This window comes from Capsicum annuum, chromosome 11 (genome assembly GCF_002878395.1).
Source record: "Capsicum annuum cultivar UCD-10X-F1 chromosome 11, UCD10Xv1.1, whole genome shotgun sequence".
In the NCBI taxonomy this organism is placed as follows: domain Eukaryota; kingdom Viridiplantae; phylum Streptophyta; class Magnoliopsida; order Solanales; family Solanaceae; genus Capsicum; species Capsicum annuum.
In genome coordinates this window covers 20,565,908-20,586,192 of record NC_061121.1, presented here as the reverse complement: position 1 = coordinate 20,586,192, position 20,285 = coordinate 20,565,908, and the positions used below count along the sequence as shown (strand labels likewise).

General features: G+C 35.1%; 1 protein-coding gene across 12 annotated transcripts; it reads right to left on the bottom strand.

Annotated features, from left to right (window-relative positions):
- Positions 1 to 2,485: 2,485 nt before the first annotated feature.
- Positions 2,486 to 18,974, bottom strand: LOC107847723 (mitochondrial uncoupling protein 3). Of its 12 annotated transcripts, none has more exons than XR_007047226.1 (8): positions 18,574 to 18,970; positions 16,712 to 17,669; positions 15,149 to 15,333; positions 12,935 to 13,034; positions 11,421 to 11,869; positions 4,193 to 4,778; positions 3,807 to 4,089; positions 2,486 to 2,866 (listed from the first exon to the last, which is right to left on the bottom strand). XR_007047226.1 is itself a non-coding variant. In XM_016692166.2 (6 exons), the coding sequence occupies exons 4-5, from the start codon at positions 11,766 to 11,768 to the stop codon at positions 4,236 to 4,238; spliced, it is 891 nt and encodes a 296-aa protein (XP_016547652.1). In that variant the 5' UTR covers positions 11,769 to 11,869; positions 12,935 to 13,034; positions 15,149 to 17,669; positions 18,574 to 18,974; the 3' UTR covers positions 2,486 to 2,866; positions 4,193 to 4,235. The 12 variants fall into 12 exon arrangements, 2 of the variants coding, with proteins under 2 accessions (XP_016547652.1, XP_047255566.1); XR_007047229.1 differs by having other exon boundaries at positions 13,696 to 15,333; positions 17,559 to 17,669; XR_007047230.1 differs by having other exon boundaries at positions 11,421 to 11,846; positions 15,149 to 17,669; positions 18,574 to 18,972.
- Between the last annotated feature and the right edge of the window lie 1,311 nt (positions 18,975 to 20,285).

The window sequence follows — 20,285 nt, the reverse complement described above, 5'->3', positions numbered from 1 at the left end:
TCTCCAACTTCAAGAACTTGATATTTATATTTAGAAGGTGACGTGTACTCTTGTAAATTCTCTCTAAATAAAGTGTGTACATCAAGTCAATACACGCATGCTATGTGGTTGAATTTAAAATTTATGTTACTTAATCATGATTAATCAATATGTATTTTACTTAACTTAATTACATAACCATGGTAAAGAACATTAATTTGATGTATACACCGGGTGCGTGTAAGTTTTTACTCTATTTGTATTATATGTTATTAATTGTGATTTGAAAAAGATGAGGGATTGGTTGGTTATTAATTGTACCGACGCGTAAAACTTTATTATACTATGTTTAATATTTGCAAGTTTGTGACCATATAATAAAAATTGAGTACGTAATACAGGCTTTATAATAAATTGGTTTTTGCAGATTTGGTGAAACAATATAATAATGAGGCCCCTCTATTTATGTATAATATTTAATAACTTTATGGCTAATACATCCCACAAGATGGGACATTAAAATTTATGTTTTTGTCCTCTAATTAATCATGATCTCTTTCGAAATAAGTACTACGCAATGGGTTCTTACTTATATTATAAAAATTAAAATGCATTATAATTAATTAATTTTAACTTTTAGAGGTTGTTGATATGTTTCATCACAAACTATTATAGTATAAACTTTATGGTGATGTCATAATGATATAATATATAGTAATAAAATCAATGAATCGAGAAACATAAGAATGATATCACAGGAACTAGAGTTGACATATCATCAGAAATTTTATCAAAAGATTCACCATTTACTATATATATATATCTAAAATATTTACTGCAAAGGGTTAGGATGAAACCCCTTCCACTCCTCTAGTTTCGATTAGAGGTGTCAAACGAATGAATAGGTTGAGTTTGGATGAATCAAAATAGTTGAATTAATAAATGAGCGGATTGTTGACCCGCTCAAAAGTTACTTGGGCTAGAATAACCTGGACTTAAACGCGAGTCACAGCCCAAACTATCAAAGTTTTACCAAGTTTAAATTATTTTATTTGTTCTTTTATAATTTTTGGCATCTCATAAAACTGTTTTTATTCACTATAACAGTTATATTATAGTGCAAACATCATAAATTCCGACAGTTTGGAGCTTAATTACAGAAAATCTTGACATTTTTCATAATTAATGAAAATTTTGATTTTAGGTCTGTCGAGATACATAGTTAGCTCCCGATACATCCAAAGAAGATACATTTTTTCCTTTGTAAAGATACATAAGTAGCTTCCGATACATATTTTTCGATTTTGGATCTATCGAGATACATAATTAGCTCTCGATACATCCAACGAAAATAAATAATTAATTGAGTTTTTTGTAATTACTTAATAAGGGTGGAGATTTGTGTAAATATGATAAGTTAAGGTGTATGTTTATGTTATTGTTCTTATATTATAATTTATAACATATAAAAAAGTTTTAAAATGTCTTTTTGAAAATTAATTGATAAGACTTCTCATAAGTCAATTCGGATTATATATCAATCCAATTTTGATGGATTGAAATGAGTTGAACTGAAATTGACTGGTTAGTAACCCGACCAAACTTGGGAAATGAGTGGATCATGATTTTATGAGCTAATTTTGTCATCTGACTCCGTCCTTGATTTATAAGCCGAACTTGTAACTATATGTTTACGTAATTAGTAATATAGCATATTATGATGTGTGGTTGGGGGATAGAATATTAAATGTACGTATATTGATAATAAAGTTTAATGACACATGCAAAATTAAATAGTAGGTCAGGGTGAACAGTGGGATGGTATGTATGTATTAATTTTTTATGAGGGCAATATAGTGGACCGTTACGTATGCACTAGAGGATAATTGCATTGAGTGTAATGATACAAATTGATCAGAAATGACAAGGAATTATAGGAGTTATATATGTTTTGATATTGTATTTCAGAAATCAGAAAGCACAATAACCAGCAAGTATATATAGTTGTGCATGATGTGGGTGTCGAGGCGCGTATTAGGGTAGAAAGATAGTCGGTAGGAGTATTTTCATGCTTTTCGAAGTAGGTGTTTGTTGTCGTACTAGCCATAGTATTGTAGTTCTTGTTATTGTGTTTCGATTATCTCATTATTTTATTAGTTCTTTTTCCATGTAGACTTTGCATTGTTCCCTTTCTAGTTGCTATATTTTCTCCACCATTTCCTTCTCTTTTGTAACTTGAGCCGAGGGTCTTTCAGAAAAAGCCTCGCTACCTCCCACGAGGTAGTGATAATGTTTGCATATACTCTATCCTTTCCAGACCTCACTTGTGGAATTTCAGTGGGTATGCTGTTGTGTGTGTGTGTGGGTATGTTGTATGAACTATGAAGAGGTATTAAGAAACGAATGAATTTTATAAATAACAATGTTATTCACCTGCATGGCTGCATCATAGTGTTCATATATCATATGATGAAAGGGTCCACCTAAGAAGACATGAGGAAATATATTTCATCAAAGTTTTTTCTTCATTGATCATAACAAGAAATGAGAATTCCTTTTGGATAATCGAGTAATCTTGAGTCATGTACAGTTTAAAACTCAATGAAATGGGCTCATCGACCACTCTATCCTTCTCCATTTAAATATCGAGTGTTTTCTCTGTAACATAATTTCACCTGTAACATAAGCCTAATTCACACGTTAGCAGATGCATCTTGTTGACCTATTCATCAAGCACACCTATCTATGTTGCTCGGAATCTTTAAAAAATGTCAATAAAGTGCACGTTGGATTCTCCAAAAGTGATGTATTTTTAAAGAATCGACAAGGATGCGGCATTAAAAGTGAAGAGTCCGCAAAACTTAGCTTCCTATATTGCATCTGCTTCCTACAACAACAACAATGAATCAGTGTAATACCCATAAATGGGGTTCAAGGAGAGTGATGTGTATGCAGTCTTACTGCTACCTTGTGCAGATAGAAAGATTGTTTCCGAAGGACCCTCATCTCAAGTAAAGCATAACTAAATCAGTATGAAAAGGAAATACTATAGTAAAGACACAACCAAATCGCTTCCTATCACAAGTATCAGAAAAACTAGTGTATGAAAATTGTAATATGAAGACAGAGATCTTAACTAAGTTCTCATGAGGGAGAGTAAACATACACATTTCAAATGATGTCTTACCAGAATGAGTACATAAACACTGAGCACTTAACTCTATACAAAGGATTTTTTTTTCATTGGATTTTTCCCAGTAAATGATTTTAATGAGGCAATTATTAATCACATGTTTTACACAAGTGTTACTATCTATTCGTTTTCACTCACCAAGATATTTCTCGATTGATAATTTTCTAGTAGGGTTATATCGAGACAGTCTAATACATAGAGATCTAACAGGGAGAATTATGAATGTATTATTTGTGAATGTGCATTAGCATAATTAACTCCACAGCTCTTTACGTGCTAACTATAACCTCTGTAAGGCCTATAATCCTCACTTTTCTTGTCTACAATATTCATAATCACACCTACAAATATGTAATTATTGATGACACCCAAGTATGGCTTTAAAATAGATGCACTTGATTCATACTATGAAACACTTGAAAAGGGAAAAGGTTTTGTCTCAATATCTTGCTATCTTTCTTCATGTTAGTGTTCTTTTAGTTTTATTTCACAACTTGAGGAATACCGGATCAAACCATTTTGTTAGAGTCCCACATCGGTTTGTAGATAGGTCTTTGATCTCCTCGGATTGGGCAATCCTCATCTCATGGACTAACTTTCAAATTTAAGTTAGGCTCAAGATAAATTTTCTTACCATGGTACGAGAGCCTGACTCATCCCAATTCTTGGTTTACCCCACGTTGGACCTCCATGTTATATTGACAGAGTCCAAGTTCCAATTGGTTGTTTCTGAACTTCCCCACAAATATGAGAAGTGCTACTTTCGCTGGCACCCTGAAGCCAACACTTGCGGATCGACCAGCTAACATTTGGATGAAGAGCAGACAGCAAACAGTTTAAACTACTTAACTAGAGAAAACACTATCGTTTAGACACTACTGAAGAATTCCAAGTAGAGAACTTTCTCCCCAGTTCTCCTGCAAAAGGGAGTACAGAAGCATACTGAGCATCTCATACACTAAGATGCAGCATACGTAACTCAAGATCCAGTCCAAAGGAAAAAAAATATGAAAAACGAACCTTTGCTCCACCATTTTATAAAGGGCACAGCGTGATGAATTGGTTAGAACGAAGAGAGACCAGCAATTTGTCGGAACTTCTCATATGACACCCAGAATACAAATTGCCAAGGGCCAAGTCTTGCCCATGTTGGAAAGAATCCCTTCCACAATGCTTTGAGTCCTTCAACTCTAACAGTTTTGACAAGACAATCGTATGAGTTTCTATATTTATAATTCCCTTGCTTATCAGCAGCCTGATTCATCATTCTTGTCTTAATTACATCTGCTGGACAGCTCAATGTAGTTGCTGCCAGGCCTGACATTATAGATGATAAAGTGTGTGCATATATATTATCATTCGCTATGTTGTTATTGATCACAAAGCGCTTTGCATGATCATAGCACGCCAGTTCTCCCATGTTAACTAAAAAGGCTCTCTGGACATTTGGGAGCACGCCTTTCCAAAGTCCCCTGAAACCTTCAGTCCGAATAATCTTATTGAAAGCATCAAATGGCCCGCAATATCGAGGTTGAAGACCCTGACTTGCCATTCTACTGTCTGCTTGCATCCTGACTTTGACAAGATCAGCTGGGCTTGCCACAACCTGAATCATAAGAAGACATGCAACTATAACATATTTGACCGCACTTAATTAAAAGGTTGGGTTGGGGCGGCCTCATGGGTTATCTATGTTTGACCACTCAATATGTTGATGATAATTGGAAGTTAGTTTCTAAAATTTTAAATTTTTGTCGAATGATTCCTCCTCATATTGGAGTTGAATTGGCTGCAACTATATATGATTGTTTGGAGGAGTGGGGCATTGATAAGAAGGTGTTCTCTATCACTTTGGATAATGCCACTAATAATGATAGCCTGCAAACTATTTTAAAAGGACATCTTGGTTTGCAAAAGAGTTTATTATGTGATGGTGAGTTTTTTCATGTGCGTTGTTCTGCTTATATTCTTAATTTGATTGTCCAAAAAGGTTTAAAAGCAGCTACTGATGCCTTGTTTAGAATTAGAGAAAGTGTGAAGTATGTAAAAGGATCTGATGGTAGAATGAGAAAATTTAACCAATGTGTTAAGCAAGTGGGGATTAGTACAAATTTGGATTTGCGTTTGGATGTGACAACTAGATAGAACTCAACGTGATTGATGCTTGAAAGTGCTACAATATGAAAAAGTTTTTTCTAGTCTACAATTGATTGACAGAAATTACTCTCTCTGTCCTACATTTGATCATTGGAGAAGGGCAAAAAAAACATTTGAATTCTTGGAACCTTTTTATGAAATAACTAATTTGATTTCTGGTTCAAGTTATCCAACTTCCAACTTGTATTTTATGCAAGTTTGGAAAATTGAATGCTTGTTGAAGGAGAATTGATTGTTGAGGACATGACCCTCGATAGGAAGGTTTGGAGGAAGAGTATTAGGATAGAGGGTTAAGGTGTGTGGTCAAGTCATAGGCTGTAGTTAGGAGAGTTTGGTGTAGCTTGGTTGGTAATGCTGGGGTTGGGGGAAGGGGGTGTCCTTTGTTGGTTAATGTACTTTATTTGTGTGATTGTTGTATCTCTGTTATTTTTATCATGTTGTATGTTTGCGACGCTTGTCTACGGTCCTTTGTCTTGAGCGGGGGTCTATCGGAAACAACCTTTCTACTTTTTCGGATGTAGTGGTATGGACTGCGTACATTTTACCCTCCCCAGACCCCACTATGTGGGAATATACTGGGTTTGTTGTTGTTGTTTTTGTTGTTGAAGAAGAATTCAAGTAGTTCAGATGAAGTTATTGAGGAAATGGTTGCAAGAATGCTCAAAAAGTTTCAGAAATACTGGAATAGATTTAGCCTAGTACTCTCATTTGGAGCTAATCTTGATCCTCGATTCAAGATGCAACTTTTAGAATTTTGCTTCTCAAAGGTGGATGCTTCTTCGGCAAAAGAAAAAGTTGCAGCTATTGAGAAAAAATTACACAAGCTCTATGAACAGTATGAAAATAATCAAATTGGGACAAGTGCTACTGCTCAATGTAAACCAACTGAAGAAGGAAGTCGATCCAAATAAAAAAAGTCCACTTTGTTGCTGTAAGTATCAACTTTTATTTTCTTTTATCTGTTCTTCTTCCTACTTTTCTTTCTTCAGATTTGTGATTATGTTGTGTTTGGTATTGTTGATGATAGTCAATTTTTTGTTTTTCCGAATAAGTGAGATAGGTAGTATCTTTTGTGTTTGGTCATATTCTAGCAACTTTTTCTCATCCAGGTTGTGAAGTTAATATTGAGCAATTTCTGCCTAGTGAGTAGTGGTTGTCTGTGTTACATCACTGAATACAAAAGTGTTTCTACTAACATGATTAAAGCTCCTGAAGTTGGTACTTGCTACATGTGTAGATTGTTTCATCAATCTCTGCTGAGGGCGTCATCTTCATTGACATCTTTACTAATCTTTATTATTATATAAGATTAGTTTATATTAGTTTAATTAGCTTAATCTTATTCCTTGCAAGAGTTTGCTGTAAGATCCGATTGTTTATAGTTTTATTCTTTACATCTTTTTTTTTTCTGCAATAAACTGTGAAATATTACCATACCAACCAAATCCAATACACCTAAGGAGAACACAAGCAGTCTAGCCACCTACAAGCAGGGGCCAAGGCTCTCATGCCTCAAGTCAACAAAGCTATACATATGAAAATAGTTACTGCCTACATTCCAAATGTTGTATCAGTTGTCTACAACTATTGGCTTTCTTTGTACATTTCCGTTGCTCAATTCTTTCCTTAAATCTCCCTTTGAATCTGGCCTATCACCACAGCCCTCGATACGAACAAATTCTGAAACTGCTTTCGGTTCCAAGCTTTCCATGTGTGATATATACTTGCACCCCAAATTGCTGTGGCTACTTCTTTGTGGAACTGCTTCCACCTTCTACTTTTGTACCATCTCAACAATTGCTCGACTGTAAAGTTCAACAATGGAAGACCTGACCATCCTTGTAGTGCTTGTTTCACCTCTTTAACCCAATCACATTCCGCGAACAAGTGTTGTTGTGACTCCAGTTGGTCAGCATCACATAAACCACATTTGTCATCTTCAATTGGCAAGTTAAGTCTCAGTAGTCTAGCCTTAGTAAGTAGTCTCTCCTGGTAGGCTAGCCATACGATGAACCTATGTCTTGGCATCATTATAGAGTTCCAAATTAAATCTGCCTCCCGACACTTTGACTGTCTCCCGATCATTGCATTATAACTGTATGAAACTGAATAGGTATCATTCCTTGTCAACGTATAAGCTCCATTCTTGTACCAGTGCACCATATTTCTTTTAATCTGATTGAGTTTCCTCCAGTACTAGCTACTATCCACCGGAGGAATATGAGACCAAATTTCATGTTCTAAATTAATAGGAGTTTAAAATGTTTGAGGATACATCTGTTCGTAATGCTGGAAAGTCAAAATTGACCCTTTATTTGGACGAACAAAAGCTTGACTATGAGTCCTTTCAAGAGATGGATGTTATCAAGTATTGGAAGGATAATGAAAAAAAATATCCCGATCTTTCAGCCATGGCACGTGATGTACTTAGTATTCCAATTACTTCAGTAGCATTGGAATCGGCATTTAGTATTGGTGGTCGTGTTGTTACCAAGTATAGAAGTTGTATCCATCATGAAAATGTCCAAACTCTTATTACTACAAGAAATTGGTTGCATGGATTTACCCAATCTAATACAGGTAATATTTTCTATTTTTCTTATAGTATTTGTTAATGGTTACCTAACTAATATCTTGTTTGATGTTAATTGTAGATGAAGATGAACTTCTTAAGGAAACTATGTCAAATGTTGATTCAAATGTGATTGATGATTCAGAACACATTGCACATGCAAGTGAAAGTGGAGTTGATACTTGATAAACTTTAATTAATTAGTTTTGTAATATTTAAAAATCTAGATTTGTTTTGTAACTGGGCAAGATTTTAGTCCAGTTAAAATTTGTAAGTTTTGAATTTAGTTTTTGTCCGTCTTTTGGAGTTTTGGTGGTTACTATTTCTTTTGACATGAGATTACTTTGAATCTCTAATTAACAGGTTGGCTGGCTTATATTGTTTGATTAGGCTTTACAATTCTCATGATCTTTTTTAATTCATTTACAGAATGTTGATATTATTGACTTTAAATTGATGTTTTTAATCACTTTATTCGTTCACCTTTTGAATTTGTTAGTGAATTTATGACTATTAAAACATGTGATAAGCTCAAGCTGTTTACGTATTTTCGTATTTTAGGTTATTTTTATTTTTTGAAGGGTCAACCCGTCCCAACCCGCGGCACGCTTAGGGCTGGGTTGAGCTGCTTGTTTAAAAGCCCTTTATTTAAAAGGGTCAGCCTGTCTTAACCCGTTTATCTCTCTAGCCCGCTAGGGTTGGGTTGGGCCAGCCTGTATTGACAGCTCTATCTATATCTCGGTACAGTAAATAAAATGTCAAAACAAAAGGAACCTGTTATAAAGAATGTTTAAGACAGCTGACTTTTACCCAGAATGAACAAATAAAACAAAAAGAAAAACAACAAAGAACGTTGTATTCTTCTGGTGGACAAAAATAATAAATCACGACAAGAATGGCACCCAAGTCCTGTTCCGGTGATCACTAGTCCTTCATCGGTTTACTCAAAAAGTTTCAGGTACCACCAAGGAAATAAAGAAACGACAATCTAATAGAGATTCCTCTTCCCTAAATAATGTGTGATCAATTGGTCAACTCAATTCAGATTGTGATGAATCCATCAAAAAGAAACACTTGTCCTATCCTGTATTTTTCCATTGACCGCTTATAGGCAACAAATTCATATCTAACATTTACATTTTCAGAATTCATGTGGACTTGGGAAATAACTGACCACAATAGAAGCAAATACTCTCAAGTGATATCAACAAGTAGAGGTTAAAACTTAGTTTTGGTGAAGAGTCTTCTGTTTCTGCTTAGAGACTCGTTTGTCTTTGTAGGGACAATGTCATATTTAGAGATCCTTTGGTTCTAGGAAACAAAAGAAAAATTATTTAGTATTATGGGTACAAAGATTTCATATAGGTAACACAACTAATTTGCCATTGAAGCACAGATGATTGGTCTGGATTCCTTGTATTTTTCTCTAACTAATCTTGTTGCAATCACCTTAAAGCCAGCTTCAAGCACTGAGACGAGGATCTATTGCGCTGAATCAAACTAGGTAGATGTCCATATCAAATTATCAATAGGTGCAAATTAGCAAGAAAACATTTGGATTCTAATTGGTGGGGCTTGACATATCTTCGTGGGAAGCAAAAGGGCAGCCTAGTGCACTAAAGCTACCGCTATGCGCAGGTCTGGGGAAGGGCCGGATTACAAGGGTCTAGTGTAAAACATCTTCTCCGGAAGCATTTTCTCATTGTTTTTTAGTGTTTGAAGACATAAAAGATGTTTTTCAACTGAAGGGTTCTGCAATATAAAGGAGATATCAGCTCTAATCTCTCACTGGATTAGTCGTGTATCCAACTCTACTGACCACCAATCAATACTATAGTCTTCATAGCATCCAACCGGCCACAAATGGACTCGATAACGAGAACCACCATACCACTGTTGCCACCACCACTCATCACCACTATGAGCTATCCACTATGATCATCAATAAACTCCCAACTCAATGTAGGAAAATGGTAAAGAAAATAACAACACAATAAGACATTTTTCTGAAAGAATCCCACTCCATATTAACCATTTAGTCAAATGTTTACCAACTAAACATAGTATTTTCACCTAACAAGTACTTAATCCTGAAGAACTTACAAAACATCAACATATCCACAAGCGGGGTATGGGAGTGTACGCAGACTCTACCCTTGCCTCGTAAAGATAGAGAGGTTGCTTCTCATAGACCCTCAGCTAAAGTAACGCATCTCAAAGCCATATCTTCACACATGCTGCAATAGAGAGTTTCATTGATGCAACTACAGGAAAGAATTCTACATAACCCCCACCCCACCCCAAACAACCTCCCAAAATGTTGACCTACTTTAATTGACAAACTTCATCTATCCAACCATTCAAATTTAACGTAAATTAAAACCACTCTGTTTCAAAGTATATAACTCCCTTTCCATCTTGGAATGACAAAATTTGTGACACTATATTACTATATTGCTTGATACCAACTTCTCAGTAATTCAAATTTGTTTAACTATTTAAAGTTTAGACCTTGATAATGTTTTCCTTATTAAACTATTCCATCTATTTCAATTTGTTTGTTTGTCATACTTTCTTTTTTAGTCTTCTTTCCTTTTTTGGCAACTCTTTAATTCTAACTCTCCACAAGACATGTTTAAGATAACAAGATTAAAGAGCATTTTGGTACATTCTCCCTATATTTAGTTTAAGACCGCAAGATTCAAAGTCTTCTTTACTTTCTTCAACTACGTGCCAAGTCAAAACTAGACAAACATATTGAAACGGCTGAAAGTACTCCAACCTCTTTTTTCCGTTACATGTTTTTCTCACTACTACTAACAGAGTATATACATCAAATTAAAATCTTCCTACCCCCGTCTAGTCAAATTCCTTCACACAAAAATGAAACAGATTCGTACTGTGCTATTATTTCAAATTTCATGTGAAATCTTCTTAATTAACCCTTTTTAACTATGAAACTTTTCTGGCATAATATATAAATGTGAACTTGGCTTCAACTTGCATCTATACACTCCAACTTTGAGTCCACACAAGTAGACACTTAAACTTACATAAAATTGAACAAGTAAACACATGCGTCCTACGTGGCATCCTACATGGACAATTTGTGTCGTACATGGCGTCCTACGAGTATTATGCCACATAGGACACCTGTATTTACTTGTTCAACTTTATACAAGTTTAGTTGCCTACTTGTGCACATCCACATTCGTCCTATGTGGCATCCTACATGGCCAATTTGTGCTGTACATGGCGTCCTACGCGTATTATGGCACATAGGATACATGTGTCTATTTGTTCAACTTTATACAAGTTTATTTGTCTACTTTGTGCACATCCAAAGTTGGACGTCATAGATGTGATCTAACGCCAGGTTAAAAGGGCATTGTTTATGTATTATGCAACTTTTTTCTGTCAAGTCGAATACGGGGGAAATTAACACGATATTTGCAGATCATTTTAGCTCAATACATCAATGTACTACCAAAATTCAATAGGATTTCAGGTTAACTTCACCTGAGCAATAACACCAGATAATCCACCAATAGTAGCTTTACTCGACAGCGAAAGAGAACAATCATCATCACGAACCAATAAATTCCTTAAAAACTCATAATTCACAATCCGAATTGGAGTGTAAAACAAATGCCTTATAATCGCCGGCGACAATCCTTTGTACAATCCAAAAACGCCGTCGTTGCGTAAGATCTCCGATACTAATCGAACGGCTGATGATTCGCCGTGGAGTTGAAGCCGAGTTTTGATGAGGTCAATTGGAAACGTCGCCGTTTCGGCTACCATTGCTGATATCGCCGTTAGGGATATCTTTGTTGTATGGCCATTGGTGACTTCTTGGATTTTCATTGAGCTAGTAGTGGTCTAAGAGAGAAGGCCGTCAGTGTTGTACGCACTTTCACTGCTGTTGGGTAAGCAAACTGAACTCTGGGATTGTAGTTGTGTTTATACTTATTTCGAGAATCATAGACACAGAATTGAGAGTCAGTGACAAATAAGTTTTGAAAATTTAAAAAGATGGTAAGTTTAATCAGTTAGGATTAAAGTTTTCATTAATTTTTGACTAAGTTAATTTAAATGTTAAGTGTAATTTTAAAAACTTTTAACATTCCCATTTTAAATTTTAAAAATTAAAATTTTGTCTATCTCACTTATCAATTTTTTTTTCTTTTCCCCTCTTTCTCTCTTCATATTCCTCTTTTTCTTCATCTTTTTTCTTCTTTTTCTTTGTTATGCCTTTTCACAATTGTCGCCACTATGATATTCGTTCTTTTTTACTGTGTTATTCTTCTTGTTCTTCTCTTTTATTTTTATAAATTATTTTCTTTTAATTTTGAGAACTTTAAAAAAATAATTTTCTAAAATGATTAAAGAATTTATGAAGAAAATCAAGCAATTACAATAGTTGCTTTCAGTAACGGCGGCAGAATTTTTATAGAAGGGGCTCAAGCACAATAAATAAGCATGCTAATAATATCCATAACTAAGTGGGTCTGTCAGATATAAATCTTGAGCATTTGCGTATATTTTTCTATAAAAGAGCATTATAATACTTGTTCATGATATACATTTTATTACACTAACCTAGATTTTCTGAAATAATATAAGTGTTGAATCACTAAACAAAGGATTATCTGCGGTCGAATTTAACTTCTCAATGTAGGAATCAAGTTTTGTAGGAATACTAGTATTAAAATCCATGAATTAATTCTCAATGTAAAGATATCAAGAAATAGGCTAATAGAAAAAAATAAAACCTCTAAACATTTATCAAGAAAATTTGTAGTCTCAAAACGAACGAAGAAAGCAAAGCCATTCAAGGAAATTAAAAGGATGCATCAGATTGGTAATCCTTATTGCTCAAAACTACGATAGAAAAAATACATACATTCACTCAATACTATGATGTATATGAATCATTTATTTCACACAAATATCTTGTACCTATTTTTCAAAAAAGAAATATAGTTCTTAAGCAGCCGCAGCAAAAAGAGAAGCAGAGTTTGTACACTTACTGACTTTCGTGGATTGCATCAGCTAGTAAAGTCTGGAGAATTCTCAAAAGTTGTGAAGCAAATATCCAGTAGTAATCACGAAGAAGAACAGCTCACAGACCTATGTTAAAAAAAACATGAATATATTAAGAACATTTCCTGAAATATCTTACAATCTTCTAGAATCAGAAAATGCTAAGTATTATACTAAACAGGAGAAACGACACTAATCATTAGTAATAATGGCCTAGAATACAACAGGAAGCAAACTTAGCACTCAATGGTCTGAGATACCACTACAACAACATATATCCCTAGTATCAAAAGTTGGGGTCGACTGAGATACCACTACAACAACAACATACATGTCTAGTCCAAACAAGTTGAGGTCGGTGAGATGCCACTACTACAACAACAAATATGCCTAGTCCCAAATGAGTTGGGGTTAGCCGAGACACCACTACAACAACAACAAAAATGATAAATATGCCTAATTTCAAACAAGTTGAGGTCGGTGAGATACCACTACAACAGTAAAAAATATGCCTAGTCCCAAATAAATTAGAATAGGCTGAGAGACCATCACCATCACAACAACAAATATGCCTAGTACCAAACAAATTGGGGTCGACTGAGATACCCCTATGTAACATAAAACAACCTGCAAAATTTAGTGACTTGTCCAGAGGAAGATCTAGACTAAACACAGTAGGTTCGATTGAATCTACCACGTCTAGCTCGTACTACATATATATATGTCTAGGAAAAAGATTGGCACATACATAATGAACAGAATTCGAACCCTGAATTCACCGTTGGAATTCTTTAAAATAGTTCAACCCTATGGTCATAAATCAAGTAAGGCTCAGACTTGTAACACCACCCATAAGTTGATATTTTTTAACAGAAGATTTCCACTTTTGTAGAACCAGTAGGTGAAAAGTCTAATAGGCAAAAAGTCTTGTGTTGCTATCTCCATGCAAATCTGGAATAACCTGTTTTTAACCCAAATGGATAATAAAAGCAAAAGAAGAAGTCACAAGACTAGTAGATACAGACAAATAATATGTCAATAATTTCACTCCATAATTGTTCAAATTAGAATTGAATTTGTCGTGGGCAACCTGATGCATTAAAACTTTCGTTATGTGCTTGATGCAGAAAACAATCGGACCACAATGGTCTACTGTTGATAACGCTCAAATTACACTCTTGAATTGGTGTAAGAGATCATTTCCAATATAATAACCCAACTTAGGTTGGGGTCAAATCCACAAGGAGTGAAAGCATGGAATACAAAGCTCAAGAGTATTAATAGTCTACTAAAAAATAACCCGTAGTATGAATAAAGCAAGCATAAATGTAAAATGGGAGGGATTTAGTTTGAATGTGTTTATAAATGACAACTACTTCAATTTTAGTGCACTAGCTTGACATTGAAGAATGCTAAGAGTGAATTCAATTGAGAATAATCCTTGGGGTTATGCAATTATAGGTGTGAGATCATGCATGGGTATTTGACCATTTATTCAACTTTTAGCTAAAAGTCATGGGTAGGCTAAATGTCAATGTATTGATATCAATCTTTCAATTACAACACCAAATTTCACAAATGGGTTTTTTCGAACACCTCACAAGTGTGACAATTTTCCACATCTATTGCCTCAATTGACATCCTTATGTCTAAGAGATATCATTAAATGAAATGAATCAAGCTATTGGTTGCATGTATTCCTCACCCAAGTCCTCTCATTCAAGAATGACATGGGTTCTAGAGTGGTTGGAGTTTGCTACCCCCAACTCTCAATTAATTCACGAAATAAATGCAACACCCATCACAATTAACTAGTTAGAAAAATAATTAACTAAAATCCATGCACTACCGCTACCTAAGCAAGCATAACCCCAAGATTAAAATTTAGCTACTCATAGATAAAAGGGATAAGAATATACCAAAGTTATCATTAACCTCATCCATGAGAGATAGAGACAATGTAATTCCACACTTGGGGTTTCAATAATTCTTCAAAGGAAAATCGCTACCATGTATTTTTCATTTAAGCGTAGTACAAAAATCTTAAAAGATGAAAAGGTAAGTGCTAAAAGAGAAGAGAGAAGCTAAGAGCTAAAAGGGAGGTTATCATGCTAAGAGATGAAAACTTAGGTTTGAAAAATGAGCTAAAAGACCCCTTTTAAACTCCACTTTACATGTGATGAAAATTACAAAACTGCCACCTTATTCTTGATCTGCTTGAGCAGATCCAAAGCGGATGAAGAGCAGACAGAGAGCAAATGGCTAGCAGCTCCAAAGCAGATATAAAACGGATGCAAAGCGGATGCGAAGCGAATGACTCATTTCCTTCACATTTGGCCTCTTAATGACTTGAATAACTTACTCAATCTTCTCTTTTTACCTTTACCTACATAAATGGGCATTAAGTAAGAGAGTACCATCAAATTAATGAAAAAACATGATAGTTTAGTCTTAATTGGTGCTAGCAAGTCGTCAAATTGACGACTTATCACCCCCTCAAACTTAAACTATTGCTTGTCCTCAAGCAACCAAGAAAATTCAATGAGATAGGGTATTTAGTTCAAATTCACCTAGAAGAAAACTATACTAAAGGAATAGGCTAACAAAACTCTACAAACACTTTCCACACATGTCATGGCAACAACCAAACCAAAACTTTTCAATAAGCACATATTTATGAAGCAAGGATGCAAGTTTGTATCAAATGAATTTTTTCAAGTCAAAAAACATCTTAAGATAAGACACAAAATCATCAACGATTGTATCAATCTTCATAATGCTACTTACTTCACTCATTTACCCAAACCGATAGTAAAATATCACCCTCTACCCAAAAGTACCGATGTCGCTCACATGCAAGAGTTAGCTCCACACACCAAAGATATTTCAATTCTTAAGGGATCTCAAATAAAGAAGAAATTCACACTCACTCTCACAAAGAAATTCAAGTACATTGAATAGAACCATAGGCTTGCCCTTTGTGTTTTTCGCCACTAATGTAGACTTACTTAGTTTGGAATCACCAAGGTCTTGCGGGTCAAGATGAAGGTTTAAGGTGCGGGAAGGAATACATATGGATCAAGTGACTAACGGACCTCCTTCAATGCCATAGCTCAATCCTTTCTACCCCCAAAATTTTCAAACCATCAACCTTATTCTTTTTCAAATCATTTTCCATATTTTCCTAACTATTTGTTTAGCATTTATCAAACCATTCAAAGCCACTATTTTCTTTCTTTCACTTCTTTGACTTTTTCAAGAGATTTTCTACCTATAAGCCTTTCTTAGCCCCTCACTCATTTAATTTTTTTTTTCAAGTTCTATGGGCTAGGCTATTCAATTTTATTATCAAGCACCTCTCTTGTCTTTTAAGCACATGCATTGACAACCCTACATAAACCTTTCTTATCTTTTCTTTGATCATCTTCTCCCAACTACACAACCCCCCAAACTTAGGCTTTTGCCTATAATCCATTATCTAGAATCATGCAACGCATCAAAGGAGTTTAGGTGCCAAAAGAGAGGTTTTCAAAAGGGTTTAGGTGTTTTAGAATGGTTATCATTACAATAAGAAAGAACGAAGGACAAAAAGGTTCAAATGGGTTAACTAGGGAACAATCTTAGGGTGGGAATTTGGCTATGTGACGGGTCAAAAAGGGCCTCGAGTCATCTTCCAACCCCAGCTTGCCTAGAATTTCGCTTTGAATACACTCGGGGCAAGTTCTATACTAGACAAATGCACAAGAATTATTCAAAAATCTTACCACTCATGGCATCGTACTCATAGAGCAAAAAGTTAGTCTCCCAACCAATTTGAGCAATTTGAGCTTCATAAGTTACTCTGAGTCAACAACTCATCCTTGTAAAAAGAGAGCCAAAAATTGAGTTTAGTGATCTCACTCAAAAGAAAACTCAAGACATCCTTGATCTTACAACTAGATTTTTGATTTTTTTTTTCAAAAATATTTTATTCCTTGCCAATGACATTTTGGAAGTATTTTCGAATTTTTACTTCTTCCTAGTTAACAAAATGACTAGATACTTCGCCTAAGAATGTCGCCTCGCCATCCCTCATGGGTGAATTATCACTCGGTTCGACGAAGAAACTAAACTAAAATAAAAATAAAAGATCAAAAGAAAGAGAAAATAAAAATCTTCTCCTTAGAAAAGAACTGAGTTTCGAAGAAAACTCTTGGAGTTTATTAGACACGTATATACAAAAGGCGACAAGAGCAATGGGCACAATCGGATACCACATTTAAATTAAGTGCATGACACAAATTCAAAACCAAAACGACAATATTTGACATCATTATCAAGATGCCCAACAAGGGCCCATCCAAAGCAATGTCAATAAAAAAAACACACTCCACAAGGGCTAAAGTACACAAACATCAAAGTAATAAAATAGAATATGTCTCCACAATTTATCAAACCACATGCCATAAAATGAGACAGTAGGTACCGACCATCAAATGAATCATAACTATACCCCCACCCCCACTAAAAATATTACATTATCCCCAATACAGAAATAAAAGAGAGTAAAAGAGGGTAAAGACTCCCTGTGGCGCACTAGGCGCTCGGGTCTATGTTGGTGAATGATCGTACTATCTCAATAGGAGCCTCGTCAGACTGAGCTCCTCTCATCGAGTCTTTTATGAAGAGTGACTCATCATCCCTGGATAATTTCTCATGGCAAGTTTTTACGTGGAGACATACCTATGAGAAAGAAACAAAACAAAACCAAAACAAAAGACAAAAGGTAAAAAATATTTTTGGAATTTTGTAAGATAAGAAAGAAAATAAAAATAAATATAAGAAAAGAAAATTGGCGAAACATGCAAGGTAACTCATCACTAGAGTCCATGGGTTTCATTTATTACAACACTTAGTCGTTTAGGGACGACATTGTCTCACATTCGTCACATTTCTCAAAACTAGCTCATAGGACATCCATAACCTCCAATGGAAACAAGAATGACCAATACCTTTAAGAATGATGTTATTCAATCTATCATAGGGCAAGGCAAACATTCATGTTTTCCGGTTAGGCTTAATGACCAACAAGAACAATGGATGCCTTATTTCTCAACAATCTCCCTCAACTAATGACTACCAACTATTTCATTATTTGGTTCAATTGGACCCAAAACGATGCATAAGAAATGACCACACCATGTCCTAAGAAAAGTCACATTGTCCATCACAAGCATACAACACATTCCTCTCTTAATGTCATTTCATCAAACACATAGTGGGTATGTCAACTAAGAACTTGGAGAAAGAGAATAAGAGCACAAGAGAGCAAGCTCACCCCACCAAATCATCTCCAAATATATTCAAGGTGTTCATACTATCGTACTTAAGCCACCCACTACACAAAATAAGCAAGCAAGGCTTAATGGACATTTTGTCAAACATATGGGGCACTAACTTCATTTAAAAGAGCATCATTAATTAAGCAAGTGAAACAAAACACCCATGCCAACATAATTATTCCAACAAGTGTTAACCATCCCAATAAGCTCACAAAAACTTAACTCAAATGACAAATCATCATAAACTATGAAGCACTATGTCCATCTTTGAGAGAATTCAAAAGTGAAGTCATGAGAGAGCATACCTTTCTTGATTTAAGAGAGGAGAAAATTGAAGCACAAGTCCGAAAGAATGATCTCACTTCTTGTTAGCTTAATTGTTGGTAGAGAAAGAGAGTGCGTTGAGTTTGAGATAAAGGCACGTTGAAAAAAAAGTTGTAATGAGAAAGTTTAAATGTTCACTGTTTTTGGCTACTTTTAAGTGTTTTAAAAAGACTTTGGGCTGACCGAGTCGGGTCAGGCCCATAAAATTCGACCCGTTTTAAAGCATCAGTGAAATTTTTTAAACGATCTGCGCGTCATCTGTGTTCAACCCGTGACTGTACTGCTTAAGCAGTTCCAGTGCACCTCAAGGCAGTACGTGCCAACTTTTCTTGCTCCAACATGCGCCTGGACTGTGCTTGGACTGCTGCAGCAAGTCCATCGCATGTCTAAGCAGATTTCACGATGGAATACACTGCTGACCTGTGTCCCAATTATGGCTGACCTGCGCCTGGATTGTTTAAGCATGTCTAGTATAAAACTTTAAAACTGAGATAGCTTGTGAATTTTTTGAAAATCGTGCTTTAAATCAAGCTCTATGAACTACAAGTGGCCTGAATTCTCATGTAACCTGAGATCTGTAGGAAACCTGATACCGAGGTTCGTCCATGAATCTATGAAACTCGTGCGGAAACCAGCCTCTTCCAGATTCAAATCTATGGTCGGACAAAAATTAGGAACGTCAACCTTACTTTTCTCAGAGTTACTTACATCCACCCTACACAAAGGGAGGGGTAGTTGTTGACACCTAATTTTTGCACTCCATAACTAAGCTCAATTCGAAGTTTCTTCGATTTTCAAATAAAATTACAATATTTATCTGAGTCGAATAAAAGATTTTTTAAAATATTTTTTGTACGTAATTTCATCATTTTAAAAAGCAATTATACATTATCGTATTCAATTATACGAAGTTATATAATTTTGATACCTGCATATTTGTTTTACCAAATATCGGATCTTAATCAAGGTTCGTGTTGAAAATAATTTCAAATAATTAAGATATTGATTTAAATTTAATTTATTCTCCAAAATAATTTATTTGGATCAATATGAGTTCGATTTTATTGAATCAAGAAACTTCGGAATTGAATTGGTTGTTAATTCATTTCAAATGTCATTATTTTAGTCAATTTATTGAATTAGACCTCAACTAAAATTATTTTGACCATAACAATTGGTCAATTTAATTTGGGGTTAGGCTAAATTAAATACGATCACCTAATTTGTCATTCAATGGATATTTAATAAATAGTCTAAATCCCTAATTTACCCAAATCAACCTAACTTTTTTTTACTATTTAAAAAAAACTCAAACCAGCCCCTTTATTCTTTTTCATATCAGCCCAACCAAAACTATCCAACCAGCCCAAACCCAAACACTTAACCCGACCTACTACATCCATTTCTCTTTCTTTCTAAAACAAGATCAGCTTCCAACCTCAACAAAGAAAAACAACCTCCATCCACGCGCAGTTCACCTGTGCCCGACCCGAACTATCGACCAAATTCTATCACGGCTCCCCCAACCCGATCTGATTTCAGGCCCTAAATCGACCCCAAAACCGCTCTTTTGTCCTCTTGTATGGGTCACATGACTCTCACACGAGTCCGTACAAGGAAAATTTGAGAGCCTTCTAGAACTCGTGTACGTGTACTCCCCAACGTCTAAGTTTGATTCTTCTTGGATAAGGTG